The sequence below is a fragment of the Strigops habroptila genome, chromosome 6, assembly GCF_004027225.2.
Source record: "Strigops habroptila isolate Jane chromosome 6, bStrHab1.2.pri, whole genome shotgun sequence".
Classification (NCBI taxonomy): Eukaryota; Metazoa; Chordata; class Aves; order Psittaciformes; family Psittacidae; genus Strigops; species Strigops habroptila.
In genome coordinates this window covers 9,916,532-9,934,496 of record NC_044282.2, presented here as the reverse complement: position 1 = coordinate 9,934,496, position 17,965 = coordinate 9,916,532, and the positions used below count along the sequence as shown (strand labels likewise).

Sequence of the window (17,965 nt, the reverse complement as noted above, 5' to 3'; positions counted from 1 at the left end):
CTAAACTGCTTAAGAACACTGATTAAAATCATTCATGTGATTAAAACTTTTTTAATAGGTAACCACCATGAGAGGTTATCTAATTCCTGCTCTAAAAGGTTTAAGCCAAAGATTTCCAAAATTGTGAAAAGCAACAGATTTTTTTAGATCCTCTAATGTAACCAGTATTACTGGATCATATTCTATATTGGATCATATTCTATACCAACTCACAGATGCTTTAGAGGAGTTTAAAAGAAAAAAAAAAAAAAAACCACAAAACTTTCTTAAGAGTTAACAGTAGCCCTGCTTGACTTGTGTTAGAGGTTAAAAAATTCCAGAGTAAATTCAAGATTTTGTGACAAATTTTCAAGAAAAATTTGTGTCAGAAATTTTCAACTTCATCCACTTCAGTTTAATAAATCTATGAAGAACACAGCTGGCAGTTCCACTCTTAATGGCAACAATAAAGAGTCCTTTCTATTTTTTTAATTGCTAACAGGGGAGACTTTCAATTATGGTACATTGAAATAGCAAAGGAACAACTTGCATTTTCTTTGCACAGAAGACAACAACTAATAAAAATTCCTACAGTGCTTCCATTAGAGATGAAGGTTCCATATCTTATACCAATATACAAGTATCTTCTTTATTAGTGGAAAAAACAGCCTTTCAAATCCTTATCAAATGTCATAATTTTCACAGACATGCAGGCACTTTCACATGCACTTACACTGCTTACAGGGTATTAGTTTGGAAATTACTCCAAACTGGTTTGGGGGACAGAAGAAAGAAGTTTTGATCTGCAATTGTTCTTCCTGCGTAACATGAAAGACAGTGTTTCACTCTAATTCTGAAACAAGCCTCCTTGAAAAACCAAGTAAGGACATAAAAAGGTAAATATTTTTTTTATTATTTTAAAAGCTTCTTTTGCAAATGCAGTATTTTTAATCTGGTCACACTAAGAATGTGAGCAGAACACAGACAGAATCTAGATCTAATTGAATGATCTTTGAGGCAAAAAATCTGGTCCATATTTAAAAAGACCAAACTGAGCTTTGAGAATATAGGTTCTTCTTACAGAGAAGACTCCTTTAAGGATCAATTCAGAATGAAAATCTAATGCAGAATGGAAATCTAATCTGTTTTTTTGAAATCACAGCCTTGAGAATTCTCTCTCACATACTTAGCAAGAGCCTGTGGAAGACTACTATGCAAGACTAAAGACAGTCAAATCTTCTATAGCTGGACCTAATGAAGACTGATGACTTCTTAATCCTAGTCTCCATTAGACAGAGTCCAGTACAGGAAGCATAAGTATGCATCTTTGTTGTGTAATCTGTGGAGTTTGCTCTCCATCTGTAACTAAAGAGAAAGTTTTGATTTCCTGGAACCTGGACTGAAGCCTCTCAGTCCTTTGAAATTTGGGAGAGGTTTGGAAAGCTGTCTGTCATAAAGCAGCTTCAATGAATATGATGTTGTCTCAAACCACACAGCTAGCAGGTATTTTGCTGCTTCTGAAATATCTTTACATCCACCTTAAATTATGAGTAGTTACACTGAGTTTATTATTATCCTTTTGTAGGGTGTTTTTATTTATTTAGCACTTCATTATGCTATTCTGTTTCTATTTTCATACTTTACTTTTTTGTGTGCTTTTTGAAAGTGCTTGCAGAAGTCCCTGTGAGACTTAACAACGATTCCACAGATACTTTCTTGCTTTTACTCCCAGTTCCATCTCAGCTGGAAACAGTTATCCATAAGCAAGAATAACTTTTTTGCTTGGGGTTAACAAATCTTAATGGCTCTCTTTAATTCCTCACTCTAACTTCTGGTATCTCTAACGAAGTTGCAGAAAACAACCTACGCAGGTTTTGAAGCTGCATAAAAGAAAGACTTTTCTTTGTAAGCCACCTACCATCTGGTTTTTGTAAAAACATGTTTTTACAACAAATAATTCCTTTTAGATGTAGGAATACATACAAACAATTTTCAACAAAAAAATCATATAAACCAAAAGATCAGTCTACAAAATATGCATTAAAATAAAATTGATTTTACAAGGACTAAATTATTTGTGTTTCACAATATATAACATCAAAAAAACCCTCACCGAACTTTTAGATCAGAGTCATGCAAGAAAAGTAAACATATGATTTTGCTAGAAAAAGCTAGGATTTTGTTAATTGCTACTTCTCAATTTATTTTTCTTATACTAACAGAAGCTCACATAAAATACGTTTAGGTATTTCTTAGTATTTATGAACCTCTATTTGTTCACCTTTCACAAAGCTCTCTGAATATATGCATTTGTGGATGTGTACAATATAAAAGTGCATATATGCATTATTTACAAATACAAATATTCTGTCTAAACACACATTCTTCCAAGTGAAAGGTGAAAGCTCTAATTTACAATCACTTAAGACTACAGACTCAAGCTTGTTTCAAACAAGCAGTAAGAACAGAAAACTCAGTTTAGAAACATTCAATAATTATTGACTTTAAGCATATCACAGAAATCACAAATTTCTTATTAACTATTTTAATATTAAATCAGTTCTTGTATAAATGACTTCCTTAAGGCTTCTGAAACCACTCTATAGCTTTTATATTGCTATATAATTTATATAAAATTCAGATCTCTTATGTAAAACACAAATGCTGGGTTACTTTGATCCCATATTGAAGACACTTCTGTCTTCACTGTCAGTTGCTTATCTACAGAATTTCAAGGGAAGCCTTTGCATCTGTAAAAAAAGTTAGACTCTGTATTGACCATTTGACCATAATCAGAACTTTTACAGAAGCGGAAGACAAGCTGGGGTATCTTTTGAGGTACAACTTCTGAAAAACTCCTAGCTTCTTTATTGCTACACAGGTTTATATGACATTGCAATTAAATTATTAAGTCTGTTTTCTCATGATCTATGTCATATGGGTGATCACTGTTTTTGTTTTGCCTGGTATGATGTTTTAGCTGATCTATACCAATGCTCCTGCATGAGCATACTCTTCACTAGAAAATACATATGAAAATGAAGAAAAACTTGAATGAGTAGGTTCTTTGATGTTTAGCATGGCCTAATTCTGAAAAGTTTTACTGAAATTGGCTATTAATATCATTTCCCAACCCATCTTAAAGTCATTCACTGATCTCTGGGAAACGTCTGTTTTCTCTTAGGCTCTCATTTCCATTTTCTCAGCATCTCAATAAGATCAGAAACAAAAACTTGTATTTGAGCCCTCTTTCTGTGTCAAATTTCACTAAAACCAGCCAACACAAAAGGATGAAGGCCATAAAGAGAAAAAATTGGACATGAGACATAAACCTTGTTCTCTCAGGAAAATCCCTTTGAAATGGCTTTCATAATAAACACAAAATTATTGACTACTTGTATAATAACGTAATCTTCAATGAACCTTTAAAGAACAATTGCTTACTAGTGGCCTTCTGTTTGCTTTCTCTGTTAAACTCATTAAGTCATACTCACTTGTTCCACTGATGATATCCGGTCTGGCTTTCATGACTTTGAAGAACAGTTTTCTGCAAATTTCTGTCCACCCACTTTGCTTCTCTGGACTTTTTAAGAGTGATAAGAGCTTGTCAAGATCTTTATCTGGAAGAAATGAAAAAAAAAAAGTGAAAAAAAATTACTGTTATTCTGTAATGATAATCGTGGCTTTTTTTTTTCTTTTTTATAAACTTATTATATAAGCAATAAGAAGCTAATAGTTACAGAGTACCATAGAAACGAGTAGATGCACTCAGAAACTAGAAATCATTTCAACAAAGAACAGAAAAGTCAGATGTAGCTTAGGTCTTTATCACTGCCTGGTATTTTTGGCAGAGCTCGTATCTTAAGAAGAAAAGACTAAATAAATATCTCTTATCTGACAATTAAACTGGAGAAGCAGTCCTAAACCTGATGAAATTCTGCTTTATAACAAACCAGAAACATTCATTCTACTTACTGCTGGGTTTTAAACATTTAAGACATTGCTGAGGCACACTCTGTAACTCCCCTAAAGTTATTACTCTTCTGTCCTCAAATGATAAGAATTGAAAAGACATTTTAAAGAAAGTAGTTTGGTATTTCCATGTAATTCCATCACTCTGAAAATCAAAATTAGAAGAGAGGCAAAGATCCTCTACCAAATAACACTGGTTTAATAATAAAATGGAGAGGTTGCAGCACCATTTTGTAGGACATGAAATGAAGCATGATAAGACAGCTACACAACAGCGTTCCACAGAAAATTTCTGCTTCTTTTCATAAGCAGGTTCCCTTCGCAGGCTTTTACTTTGGACAGGTATTATGGCACATATGGGTATGCCTTCAGATTCCAGTAGGCATACCTATTGAGTAAACTCTGCAAAAACACATTCGGTTGCCCATGCTGTGAGAATTCTTCTAAAAGCTTTGCTAATAATCTCTAGCATTTCCCAACATTAGCACAAGGACTTAAAATTGTGACAAAAGGTTACATTAAAAGTATACTTTTGCTGAAATGTTACCTTGCATGTTTTGCATTAATATTTAGAGAAAATTAGAATTTTAAATTCTGAAAAATCTAGGTGCAATCAGTACAATTTAGCCCTGGGCCTCAGGCTCTTTGTTGGTGCTGTCAGAGGCTGCAGCAATATAATTCGGGCACTTTCTGACTTCTGAATGCTTGAATGCTTTCTGACTTCTGAATGCTTTCTGACTTCTGAATGCTTTCTACCTGAGCACTATTAAAACACAGTCTTTTGGTGCAATTGTTATATATGAGGCACAAATGTATGAAATAACATTTTTCGTTATGTGTTCAGCTTGCTTACAAAACAATTTTGCAGAAAAGTTTACAAAAAGATCTTTATGAAAGATTCCTTTTAAATGCAAAGAAAGAATTTCAAAGATTGCTCCTTACTGTTACTCTTACCTTGTTACTAAAGACACATTCTCTCTTTACAATAAGGAGACATCTTCAAAATTAAAATTGCCATTGATGCAGTGAAAAAAGGACAGTAAGTATGTTCTCTTCTCTCCTGGCTAAAAGTGTTTTCCTGCCCCCACCCCCCCTCTATTTTCCACGAAGTTAGAGGAAATTACACATACTTTACCAATTTTCTAGAGTAAAATATCACAGACTGAGGCAGTAAATTTCACAACCAGCTGAGTCCTAAAGATATTTGAAAACAGAACCATAGCAACAAATGTAGAACCAGCATGTGTAATCATACATGAAAATGTTAAGTTGTCTTTCAACTACTTAAAGCCTTAGAATTTTTTCTTTAAATCAAAGATCTTCTGCAACCAAAACGTGTATCTTGGAATTCAAACTGAACAATCAATATTAGCAAAGTAATGATGCAAAGTAGTGATTAAAATAATGCATACATAGGCTTTGGCAAATTAAAGAGGAAATAATTTCTTCCCATTTACAACATTTGTTTAAAAATGCAAATATATTGGGAAGGGCTAACCATTCAAATACTTTTTTTCTGAAAGCAGAACAAATTTCAAGTTCAAATGACAAGTCATTTTATGAAGTAATTTTATGTAAGAAAAAATTGATCAAACTCAAGTTTTCAAACAGAAAATACTGACTCCTACAAAATGGAAACAATCAATTAGAATGCCTTGCCTTAGGCAGCTCCATTCCTAGACTAGTTGATGCTACTATGAAATATATTCTGATCAACTTGACAGGAAAAATAAAGGTGGCATCTGTAACAAAGGAAATGCACATACACTCACTCCAGCTATGCGCAAACTCTTTGCTGTGGGACCACACAGTTCCCATCATTCTGAAAGGATCATAGCCTACACCACTACTGAATATTTACGAAGGTGGTGAAGGTTCTTCATAACTCGCAAGCTCTCCTTTATTCTTTTTCTACATTTTGGACCCTATATAAATGAATCCTGTCATGAAAGGTGACTTCTGATTAAAGATTCAACAATTGTTTGAGCCAGTCTATGGCTATTTAGAATCTTTTGAATATGTGCTGTTACTTTTCCTTAGTATTTCAGTTTTCATTTTTCCAATAAAACTTAAAGGTTTCCATAAACAAAATACTATTTTCAAATTATCTTCAAATAATCCTATTATTTTAAGATGATTAGAATATTTTCAAAAGAATCTCATTATTGCATATAATTTATTTTAAGCTGATCTAAAAACCTAAATGATTTGTAATCAGTAAATTGTCTCCTGTCATTGGAGATTTTTATACAATACATAGTATTTCAAAAGAAGCTTATTATAATAACTTATTATCATTAATAATTATTCCAATTTAATTAACCTGAAATTTCTTTGTTATCCACAAATAACTAAGTCCTCAGTTAATATCTTTCCAAATAATATGCACAGATGCTTAGATTATGTAAGTATGAAAATTTAATGTGAAGGATTTACTCTTATAGTATTATCAGTAGGATTGCTATTTCTTTTTCTGCCCTTTACTGCTATTTTTATAAAGGTGAAGATTGAAGAAAATCTTACAACAGCGAAACAGTTATTTTACTTCCTGAAGTATTGCAGTAATTCAGTTTGGCAGACAAGGATCAGAGACTAACAAGGTGAGATTTAATCAGTCAATTTACCAACCAGAGACCAGGGTGAAACTTTGATTCCTGTGAAGGAAATAAATAAAACCAATTTAAAAAAAAAACAAAAAACAAACAAACAAAAAAAAAAAAAAACCCCACCCTCAAGAATTTCAAGAAAGCAGGATTTCAAGACTATGGCCCTTCCATCTCTGCTGCCTCCTTCTGGATTCTTGACTCTTATTTTTCTTTTCACTGTTTTTCTCTCTAATATGCTTCCTCTCCTGCAGGTTTTCCAAAATTAAACCTTTATTTTGTGATTGCTGAAATGCACACATCTAGCAGCATCAACACATTCAAAATTGTACTGTTTAAACATGTAACCTTTTAAAATGCTAATTTATGCTCCAACAATATGATAAGGAAATAAAGATTACAGTATTACACTATTTTCTGAAATTTTGCTAAAGAACATAGACCACTGTATCTGCCTTAATGTTCCTCTGGGAAGATAGTGGTTAATAAAAAAAGGAACTTAAGCAACCTCAAGTATGTACCAAATATAACTAACACAGACGTGTTCTGTCATCAGAATAATGACAGGCAAGAGACTTACTGAAAAGAACCCATTTTCACATAAACCAGTAGATTCCCAACCTCCCCTTTCCTGTCAAGGAAGGGTACAGGACTTAAGAGCCTCAAAGAGCACGCAGGAATGTTCAAATTCCAATGACAGAGAAACAAGCTTAAGAGCCATGCAACCAAGAGCATAACCCTCTATTTAATACATCCATTACATACGGTAACTGGTATCATATAGTGGCAACTTACAGCATCTTATTTCATCCAGCTAAACCACTTGCTTCTCTTTAACAACTTGTCATTCAACATAGACTATCACTTCTGCCAGTAGGTCATCACAATACAAAAAAAGGAGAACATTGGGGTTTTTTTTTTGAATGAAAATCAGTTCTAAAAACCTCATGATACCAAATAAATGTTAACTCACGCATTTTCACAAGTTAGCAGGCAACTATAACTTGCCCAACAGTACTACCATGCATCTGGAACTCCAATTACCACACAGTCCTGGGTCATGAATATTGCTGGTTACTGAGTGGGTGGGCTTTCACACTATCGCTAGAGGTGTCCTAAATACATTCCAATGCCAAAAGTGAGAAATCCTGCTCTTCTTTCTTCTCTTTTCAGGTACATCACTAAATGGGTTCACTAGTTATGCTACATTAATTACTCGAATTTATTTCTTTTTTCTGGAAGAAATACCATAACTGCTGAGGAAGGTGAAGGACAGAAGGAGAGGGAACAGGAGGGGAGAATGGGAGGGGAGGGCGGGAGTGGGGGCAGGGAGAGAGAGAAAGAAACGAAACCGCAAGAAAGGAAACGAGTAACACCTTCCTCTTCTGCTGATAGTTTGCTTTTAAATATGCTCAACTCTAACAGTGTGATTGAAGTTTATTGTTAATCTAATTAATCTGCTACAGTCCTGCTTTCTTCCTCATATGTGGTCATATTTTGCCATCCCATCCATTCCTTTGTGCTAGTATTGGTTGCTCTGTGTAGCCTTGTCACAAATAACCACATTTTACTAGTTTATGAAGCTATGGAACTGCACTACAAATAACCTAGAATTGCCTGCATATATGAAATCTGAACCTCCACACCATAACTTTCTGCAGGTTGAGACTGATTTCTAGATCCTGCTTTACAATTCTTCAAATAATTCTTCACTGAGCTTTTGCAGCTAAAGCGGGTAAGACTTAGGAAAATCCACAGAATCGCAGAATGGTCAGGGTTGGAAAGGACCTTAAGATCACCTAGTTCCAACCCCCCTGCCACACGGAGGGACACCTTGCACTAAACCATGTCGCCCAAGGCTCTGTCCCACCTGGCCTTGAACACTGCCAGGGATGGAGCATTTACCACTTCTTTGGCCAGCCTGTTCCAGCGCTTCACCACCCTCACAGTAAAAAACTTCTTCCTCATACCTAACCTGAACTTCCCCTGTTTTAGCCTGAACCTGTTACCCCTTGTCTTATAGCTATAGTCCCTGATGAAAAGTCCCTGTCCGCATCCTTGTAGGCGCCCTTCAGATACTGGAAGGCTGCTATGAGGTCTCCACGCAGCCTTCGCTTCTCCAGGCTGAACATCTCCAACTTTCTTAGTCTGTCTTCATACGGTGTCTTCATAGATGTTTTCATAAATGTCAGAAATGCTGCCAGCCTTTTCTCATCCGATTGGATGTTGTGACAAAAACGTTTTTCTGCAATTAAGACACTAGGATCTGTAAATCCATGTGTATCTTATTCAGAATCTGAACTTAGAGATAATGAATAACCTGACTATATTATATTTGACTATTACATGAAAACAAATCCATACAAACATATATATTTTAGGAAAGCTCAGGTACATTTCTGATAGACCTGTCCACTTACTTCTCATCAAGAAGATTTCTTAAAGAATGGAGGACAACAGGCTAATACATGAATACGGAGACAAATATAAAAAGGTCAAGTCAAATAAATGCAGATGATAAAGCTATTTAAGTGAAATTCTAAGAGATAACAGGAAAGCTAATATAGCTGGTTCTTTGACAAAGTTAAAAAAGAATAAAATGAGAGACAGCTACTTTCAGGCAGATACGAAAAGAAAAAAAACAAAAACAAAAAAACATCCCTGCAAACAAAAACAAACCAAAACCAAAAACCAACCAAAACAAAACAGAAAAAGCAATTACATGATGGACATAGGACCAATTTTCAAAGGGAGAGGAGGTAACTAAGAAGACAGAACAGACAGAATAAAACCTACAATTACAGCCTTTTCAGCCAAAGAAACTACATTCTTTTCCAGTACTAAGGATCTAGTAGTCTTAACAATCCATGTAATAGAAACACCCCAAGAAGAGGACAGGAATGATACCACACAGGTTACATAATGAAACACTGCAGCATGAAATCTGGACACAGATTGCTTCAGGGAATTGCAGAAACATTGTGCTAGCCTTCAATTCTTGGTGACAGATGTAACAAAGCAGTCATGCATTCCCAGCCATGCAATGTACAAGTGTTTGCACGACTGCAGAACTCTTGCCATTCAGAAGAAGTCTGTGTGAATACTGTCCATCTCCTTGCACAGAAGCAGAATTAAAGTTTAACAAGTATTTGTCTAAACTATTTTTAAAACCTCTGAGCAAGCTGTGTAAGTAACACACAACATGAACTCTGAACATTCACAACGTCAAAGAAGTTGCCTTAAAACCTCCAATGATTTCACGATTTCCAAATGTATCCTATTAGAATTTTTTTATTAATTTATAACAAATCTTCATTGCCAAGTAAGCCAACTATTCCTTTTCATGCACAGGGACATAGAAAACCATCAACCTCCTTTCCTTATAATTGCTTTTAACATATTAAGACACTTGCATGACCTCTGTCTTTTCAGCATCAGCCAGTTCCAATTATTTCAATCTATACTAGCATATCACATCTCAAAGTCGTGACATGTACTCCAGAATCCCTCCAGAATCCCTCAAATGTATCTGTTTTCCTTAGACTGCAAGTGCCCCTGCTAGAGGTACTCCACCCAAGGACTCAGCATCTTCAGCTGACAATCATCATCTTCTGTCTTGTATAAATGTAACTCAGAGATCTTTCTCACAATCATAGTTTTAAGCTCTCTTGTAAAAGAGCACTTCTATTACTGTCATCACTGCCATACCGTAGTGCTGAAGAATACAGTTCAGATATTCCCCATCATCTTCTACTCATGCTCTTGATTTCTTTTTCTACCAAGCACTGGAAATAGCAATGTATGAATTTCATTCATTTTTGATCTATTTATTCTGATACTTGCTTTCAATATAACTTACATCTTGAAAGCTTCAGTCTGGCAAATCAGATATTCAGTGTTTGCTGGAAGAATCAATTTTTTTTTTTTTTTTTTTTATGAGAACTGACATAGAACATTTTCAATGTCTTGTTTTCCCTTCTTTTTTCAAACAGCAAACACAAAATACTTTGACTATGAAACTAAATGTTCTGCTAATTTTTAGTTAGTGTTTTACTTCAATTACCTTTAATACCAAAAATACTATTTCAAATTAAAATATTTCAATACTTCATCAAACGTTTGCAAACTTCGAAACTTCATCTTAGCAAATTTACTGTTAGTCAAAAAGTTTTACTCAAGCTTTTCCAGGTGGCTGTCACCTACAAAAGTGACAACTATAACATCTATTCCATTATCCCACTGGTTAATGATGAGCAACATAATTGCTCTGAACAAGAGAACAGAGAGGTTCTGTAGGATACAATAAAATATGCTTGTTTCCAATCCAAGAACAATACTACCTGCCTCCTTAAAGGCATATTTAAAACAACTGGGCACTCACTTTCTGGTTATTTTATTGCTGTCTTATGAAAGTTGCCTTGGGAAGATTGGAATGGTGTTACTAAAGTTAAGATACAGAAAAATCCCTTTTATAACTACATGGCCTTTCCTCATCAGAGAAGGGAATCACCTTTTTAATTTTTTTTTTTAGACATTTATAAACAGACTGTTCTATATTCTAGAGTTAATGTAGAATTTCTATCACTTCTGAAAATCTGTATCTGCTAAGGAAATTCACAAATTTCTAATAAGTACATCTCAAGTAAACATGAACAAATACAAAGAATTATTTACTTACTATAAACCATTCATCAGGTTCTTTTGCATTGTCTATGCAAATTAGAACCTTAAAATGGTTTCTCTGTATGAATTAAACTGCTTTGCCTAGATAGTTCTTGAAAGGATTCTCCAGTCTGCTCACATTCCAAATTGATGTTCAATATGGAAACCAACTATCCTAAACGCTGTCTATTTCACACACCACCAAGCTTTGTAAACACAGGGATCTGAATCATGAAAAAAGTGTACAAAAAATTTGTAGCTTAACCATACTGTCTTGCTTCAGTTACCGGAGAGATGATATAAATGTACCTCATGAGTCACTCACCTAAGGCGAGCCAAAACGTTAATCTTTAAGTTTGCATACGAATTAGGTTACTAAACAGAGCTTTGCAGACTGACAGTTGGACAAAGCCAGACAAGCAAATCCAAACCAACTTATTTAGCTACAAATGTAGCAAACAATAACAAAAATCCTTAAATACTTATGAGATTATAATCTGGGGTATGGAGGGAGAGATGGAGGAAGGATAAAAAAATGGATACAAAATCAACCCAGATGCTTGTTTGACATCTGCCCTGCTTGCATGCTTCATATGTACCTTGTCTGAATTCAGCTTTCCTAGGGATTTCTGCAAGATAGCACTTTGGCAAAGGGAGCGATGAAAACATTGGCCAAGGATATGAATTACTACCCTAGAAACAAGACCAGAAAGAAATGAATTTAGGAGAAGAATTAATAGCATTTGCTTGATTAACACACAGCTGAAGTTCCCAGAATTATTGTCTATGCACCAAATTATGCTTGATTCTGTAATTTGCAATTAGATTTTCTGTAAATAACAAGGGGGAAAAAAAGTTAAAAGATATAAAATCTAAAAAGCATTTGAGCCAGATTTTTTTTTAACGTATCACTAAATAAATAAACATACTCAAAAAAAAAATCCCCCAGAATTGTATTTCCAATTTTATACATTGATCTGTCTTTACTGCGCTGACAGCACAGTAATATGCATTTCATCTTTATGAGACTGACAGCCAGTGAGAAGCAGAACATTTAAAAGAGCTGCTTAACAAAAACTGTATTGTTAGAACATTGATGAAAAGCTCCAGGTATTAGATGCTGCAGATGAAAACCCAAACATAGAAAAAATATCAAATAAAATGAAGATAGAACAAACAGAAATATGAAAGTAAGTAAAAGATGAGTGGCATTCACTTTTATAGTAGGAAAAGTAACATTGAAATGGAGCAATATAAACATCTCATCTGAACACAGTACATCCTTCACATATGCACGTTCCACGAGATAGTGGGCAGAAAGTATTTTTTTCAGTACACCGCTTTTTAAAAATTTTAGCACTTTCTAAAGCTAAAGATGGACTGGTATTTTTTAAATAATGTTCCACATTATCAGCAAAAGTGTTCAATTAATGAAGGCGGGAGTTATGGAAAGAGAAACTCTTAAACTTTAGATTCTAACCTTATCTAGTACTCTCAAAGGCAAAATCCTTTCCCGTGGTCCTCCAATCAGATTTATCCTTACAAGAACATGGTTTCTCTCCACTGATAGACCATCGATTATAAAATCTCTGGGGAAAAAAAACCAAACAAAACCCCAAAACCTCAAAAAATCGGAACAACTTTGATTTACCAACAGTTTAGTTTCGAAAACTTCAATAAGCAAGAATACCTTGAGATACATACTGGAGTTAAAACTCAACCTGGAAAACACAAAGGCATAAAGAAGCAAACAAAAACATGAAGTATTTTGAGATGTATGCAAGCATTATTGTAACTTTGTACTTACTGCTGATTGGAAACATCTGAGCAATTACTGTATACAAAGGAGTAGAAAACTTTACAAGCTTTATTATGCCCAGATGCTCACTCAGTAATTAGGGCACAGTTAATGGCATCAAAATTTGCTACTTATTTGGCCTACCAACAAACGTTTGCTGTCACAAATAAGCCGAGTTATTGATAACACACAGCCAACTTGTTACCTGAAGTCACTCTGTAGCCCAAGGTACATAATTTTTTAAATGGAATAAAAATCAGCTTTTATACATCAAGTTTCTTACAATTTTTTACATAGTAAGGAAATAAAAGGCTTCATCCTCAAATGGTAAATAACAAACATCTCTATCTGCTGAGCTCTCGCCCATACTGGATGGTTTAAACTCTGTACTGGTCCTATGTAGCAAACAGTAAGAGGAAGATTTTTAAACTCAGCATGCTGAGAGAAAGGACAACATGCCTATGACTAAATGACTGTCCACTTCTGTCCCAAAATTAGAGTTTCTCTTTTGAAAGGATGCATTGTGCAATTTTATTTAGAAGTCAGGAATGGAAAGCCACAGAAGTTGGAGAGTCGACTAAGTTATAAATAAATGAAAATCCCAAAAGAAACCCAAAAAAGTACTGATGCCTTTAATTCATAAACATTAAAACAAGGCCCTAATTTTATATTATATACACAACATAAAGGGATAATATAAATAGGCATATTTACATCCATAAATTTTGCACTTTTTTGTTTAAGAAATAAGATAAATACAAATAAATATGAGAAAAATATTTGCCTTTTTATTCTTTACACTTTTAAGGTGGACGTGGGAGAAAAAACCAAGACTGTTGTATCTTGTCATAATTTAAGATTGATGACAAACTTGCATGTAAGTAAACTTACATATTAGAAGCCAGCTTCAGTGAGAGCACTTGTATGTTTAAAGCCACTAAAGTATTCATGTATTTGTTCTCAGGAGGAAAGGTTTACAGTTAAAATAACATTTACATCAGTAACTTCTTACCCTGGTCCTTCTGAAGTTTCTATGACATTTTCCTCCTGAGCTGTTAGCAAAACTTGTGACACTTTATACTGACTCTCCAAGAGTAAAAGGGTATTGAGCTCACAGCACAGCACATTTAACAACCTGCAGAAAGACACATGAAATGATAGCACATAAGTTAGGAATCCAGAAACGCAGAGTAAGACAGAAGCAAACCTGTTTATGAGATCTCAGAATGGAAAAAGAACCAAACAAAAAACTTGATGCATCTGAAACATTGAAAATACCCCGATAGACCTGGGTCAGGAAAACTCTACCATATCCTTTTTAGCCACCCAAGAGGCACAGCCTTGAGCAAACAGCGAAAGTTTCCCAACAGATTTTTTATATGCACTGAACAACCAGGGAAAATATTCACTGGTCAGCCCAGTCTGCTTTTGAGTTTAAATCAAAGAATAACACAGACTTAATAACACATTCCATGTGAAATACGTGGAAATTATACAATAATAGGCTGATAAGTCAACTCAGAATCAGTTTTTCTAAGTAGGGGGGGAAGAGGGAGATAGAAATACATCTTTCCTTTAGAAAACAAGCCTTTAAGCACTTCTGTATAATCACATTTAACACAGTTCAAAAGCAATAAAGGATTTAAAATGTAAATAAAACCCAAAACAACGAAATCTACTGGTTTGAGGGTTTGGTTTTTTTTTTTTAGGAGAGAAACACAAAACAATGGTAAGTGAAATTAATAATCACAAGAGCACGTGACAGCACATTACAAACAATTTTCTTTTATACCTTCAGGGTAGCTAAAGTACTCCAATGTAGTTCACGTAAACCTAACATAGGGCAATTCAAATCCTATTTTTTTTTTTTTTTTTTTTGACTAATCGATTCACTGTAACTCAGCAACAGAAAAATTTCATTGAAGGCTTCCCATTTCTGGAAAATAATATGACTAAACATTCTTGTTGCTATTTTTATTTCCTGTTTTATCATAGTCATAAAACACCACATAAATTAAGTCTGATCAGCATTACATTTTGCATTCACGTAAGACTTGATATGAACTAGAGAATACATAGTTTGAAATTTGAAATCTGTTAGTCAGTGCTTATTTTCTTCCATGTAATTCCCAATATGCTTCTACTGACAACAGCAAAAAAGCCGTTCTCTGGAAAACTTAACACCTGTGAATTCACACAATTGTGGCCAAGGATTCAATAGTCAAGATGATAATATACAGGGGTATTAATTTCAGCCCTCTTCAGGCTTTATTTGTTTTATGTTAACTATTTTCTGACATTATTTTTTTCAGTACTTTTCCAAATTACAGAAAAAGAAATTACAATTCCACTGTATTTTTCTTTTTATTATTATATAGAAGAAAAATCTACAAAAAGTGTACTGAAATGATTATGAAGACGGACCATTTCTTCTGTTAAGTATGATGACTTTAAATGGCAAAAAACTTGTTTCCAGCAGTTAAAAATCCCTTGGGAAAAGACTGATGGCTGAGGCTGAGAATACTTATAACATCTCGCCTGGTACACAAAGAAGAGAAGGGGGGAAAAAAAAAAAAAAAAGAAACAAACAAACCATAAGCAAATAAAATTAGGTAGAAGGGATAGTGGTAGGATAAATGACAAAATATATGAGATCTAATAAGAGCAGCCTCTGCTGGAGCATTCAAATGAAATTTTCATCTACATGGAAAAATCTATTTCAAAATGCCACCATTAAACTGCAGATATTTGGTTGAAGGCAATATTCTATTGCTTTACCTTCCAAAGTCATAAATGTATAGATTAAAGTTTGAAATAAAAAAAAAAAAATAAAATTTTAAAAATCACATTTTATAGCGTGTATACTTGTGAGCATATTTGAATACAGCTGTGAAGTTTCTCTTTTTAATTGCATTGGGAACATAGCAACTGGATCAGACCACCCAGCTCAATATCCTATCTATAAGGAGTGCAGGCTCATAAAAAAGTATAAAATTTTGACAGATACAATACAATAAAAATCAAAGCATATATTTTTTGAGATGTATTTTAAATTTTGGGGGTTTTTTTAAAGCAGAAGATAGAATTCCCAACCTAAATGTTTCTGAAAATTTGAAGATATGTTTTGATGCAAGGTCTTGTACCTGGAAAGGATGCATGTGTTTCTGCCTGGTCAGTCCCCATGCAACAGGACAGGCTGGGGACTGACCAGGTAGAAAGCAGCTTTTCAGACAAGGATCCTGGTGCACAATAGGTTGAATGTGAGACAGCAACATGCCCTTGAAGGCCAACAGCATCCTGGACTGTGTAAGGAAGACTGCTGCCAGAACAGTATGTGAGGGAGGTGACCCTTCCCCTCTATTAGTACCAATAAATTCATACCTGGAGTGCTGGGTCCAGTTCTGGCATCCCCAGTAAAAGCAGGACACGGAGCGGGTCCAGCAAAAGGTCACGAAGATGATTAAGGGCTTGGGCCGTCTGACACAGGGAAAGAGGCTGAGAGAGCTCAGCCTGGAGAAGAGAAGGCTCAGAAGAGAGCTTGTCAATGTGTATAAATACCTCACAGGAGGGTTTGAAGATGGAGCCAGACTCTTCTCACTCATACCCAGTGAAAGAACTAGAGCAATGGGCACAAATCAAAACACAGGAAATTCCACTGTAATATACTGTGATGGTGGTGTAATAGTGCAAGAATTTGCCCAGAGATGCTGCAGGATCACCAACCTTAGGGATATTCTAAACTGGACACAGCCCTAAATAATGCTCTCTAGTCAAATCCACTTTGCATAGTCCAACTGCTCTGCTCAATCTTCAATCTCCCTATCAATCCTGAATCTATAATTCCATGAAAACTATTAATAAGATATATCATATTCCCAGGAACAAACCAATGCAGAAAAAAATAACTTTATTTTAAAATTTATGTAAAAGAAATTTTAAAGAAATTCAGAAAAGTCAAAATACATATAATAATTGTGAAAATATGGTAGTAATAAGCAATTTTGTTTCTGAATTCTCTATTTCCTGTCCTGTGTCATCCCTGCCTTTCTTGGACGGTCCTCCCTGGATTCTCCTCCTTGAACTATAATTTCACAACTAGTACTTCACTGTAGAACTCTCTAGTCTGAAAGAAGGCATTCTAACTAGTACTTGTGTACCTATGTAAACTGACTATCTCCTTGGTTTTGGTAGGTGGAATCATAATGAATTCTTTAATTATGACAGAACAGAAGGTCCTCTATGGGATATAAAACAGCTAGTAAATAATTCCAGCTGCTAATAAAAATTAAAATGTTAATTTTTACGTTGCCTCTATAAATATTTTCAGCTGAACATAATTAAACCACCTATGAATTTCTCTGAGTTGCTAAAAACACACATTATGAGGATAGCTTATTATCATATTTCTCAATATTTTTTTCCTGAGTTCCTTTGAAGCACACAATATGATGTTCCTTCCACTTCCATTTTCTGCTGTCTCCCCCCACCCACCCAATTCCAAATCACAGCTGTCTCAAACACTATCTTTACTATGATAAACTCAATTCTAGTTTTTAACAGTTCCCACTATACTCCCACAGTCCCTTCTTCCTTACTTTCGTAACAATCTGATGCTTCGTCCTTACTTCAGGGATGCTTGCAAATGCTCAGCTGGCAAGGAAAGATGCAAGATACTGTTCATGAACACAGTACTAGTCTGTGGTGGGTTGACACCAGACAGCAACTAAGCACCCACCCAGCTGCTGTAATCTCAGTAATAATATGAATTCAGGCAGTGTGTAACGGCTAACCAAACATGAAATGCTTGCACTTATGCTGTCTGTAAGGATGTAACCTCAAAATGAAGGACTAAACTGGGCTTTAGTAGAAGGTTTTCTTTTGGCTTGGAATTACTGCCTGCTATAGATATAGGCACAGCTGCCTCAGGCTAGTGTAAAAAATACAGCGTAAC

The 17,965-nt window shown here is 34.8% G+C and overlaps 1 protein-coding gene across 4 annotated transcripts in view; it reads right to left on the bottom strand.

The window, feature by feature from the left end:
* TBC1D32 (TBC1 domain family member 32) overlaps positions 1-17,965 on the bottom strand; it is an 84,645-nt gene that overhangs the window by 23,891 nt on the left and 42,789 nt on the right. For all 4 annotated transcript variants that reach the window (XM_030489814.1, XM_030489815.1, XM_030489817.1 and 1 more), the window contains 4 exons: positions 14,027-14,149; positions 12,697-12,805; positions 11,816-11,909; positions 3,474-3,599 (listed from right to left, as the gene is read on the bottom strand). In XM_030489814.1, coding sequence (XP_030345674.1) covers positions 3,474-3,599; positions 11,816-11,909; positions 12,697-12,805; positions 14,027-14,149 — 452 coding nt within the window. The remainder of the gene's footprint in view (positions 1-3,473; positions 3,600-11,815; positions 11,910-12,696; positions 12,806-14,026; positions 14,150-17,965) is intronic.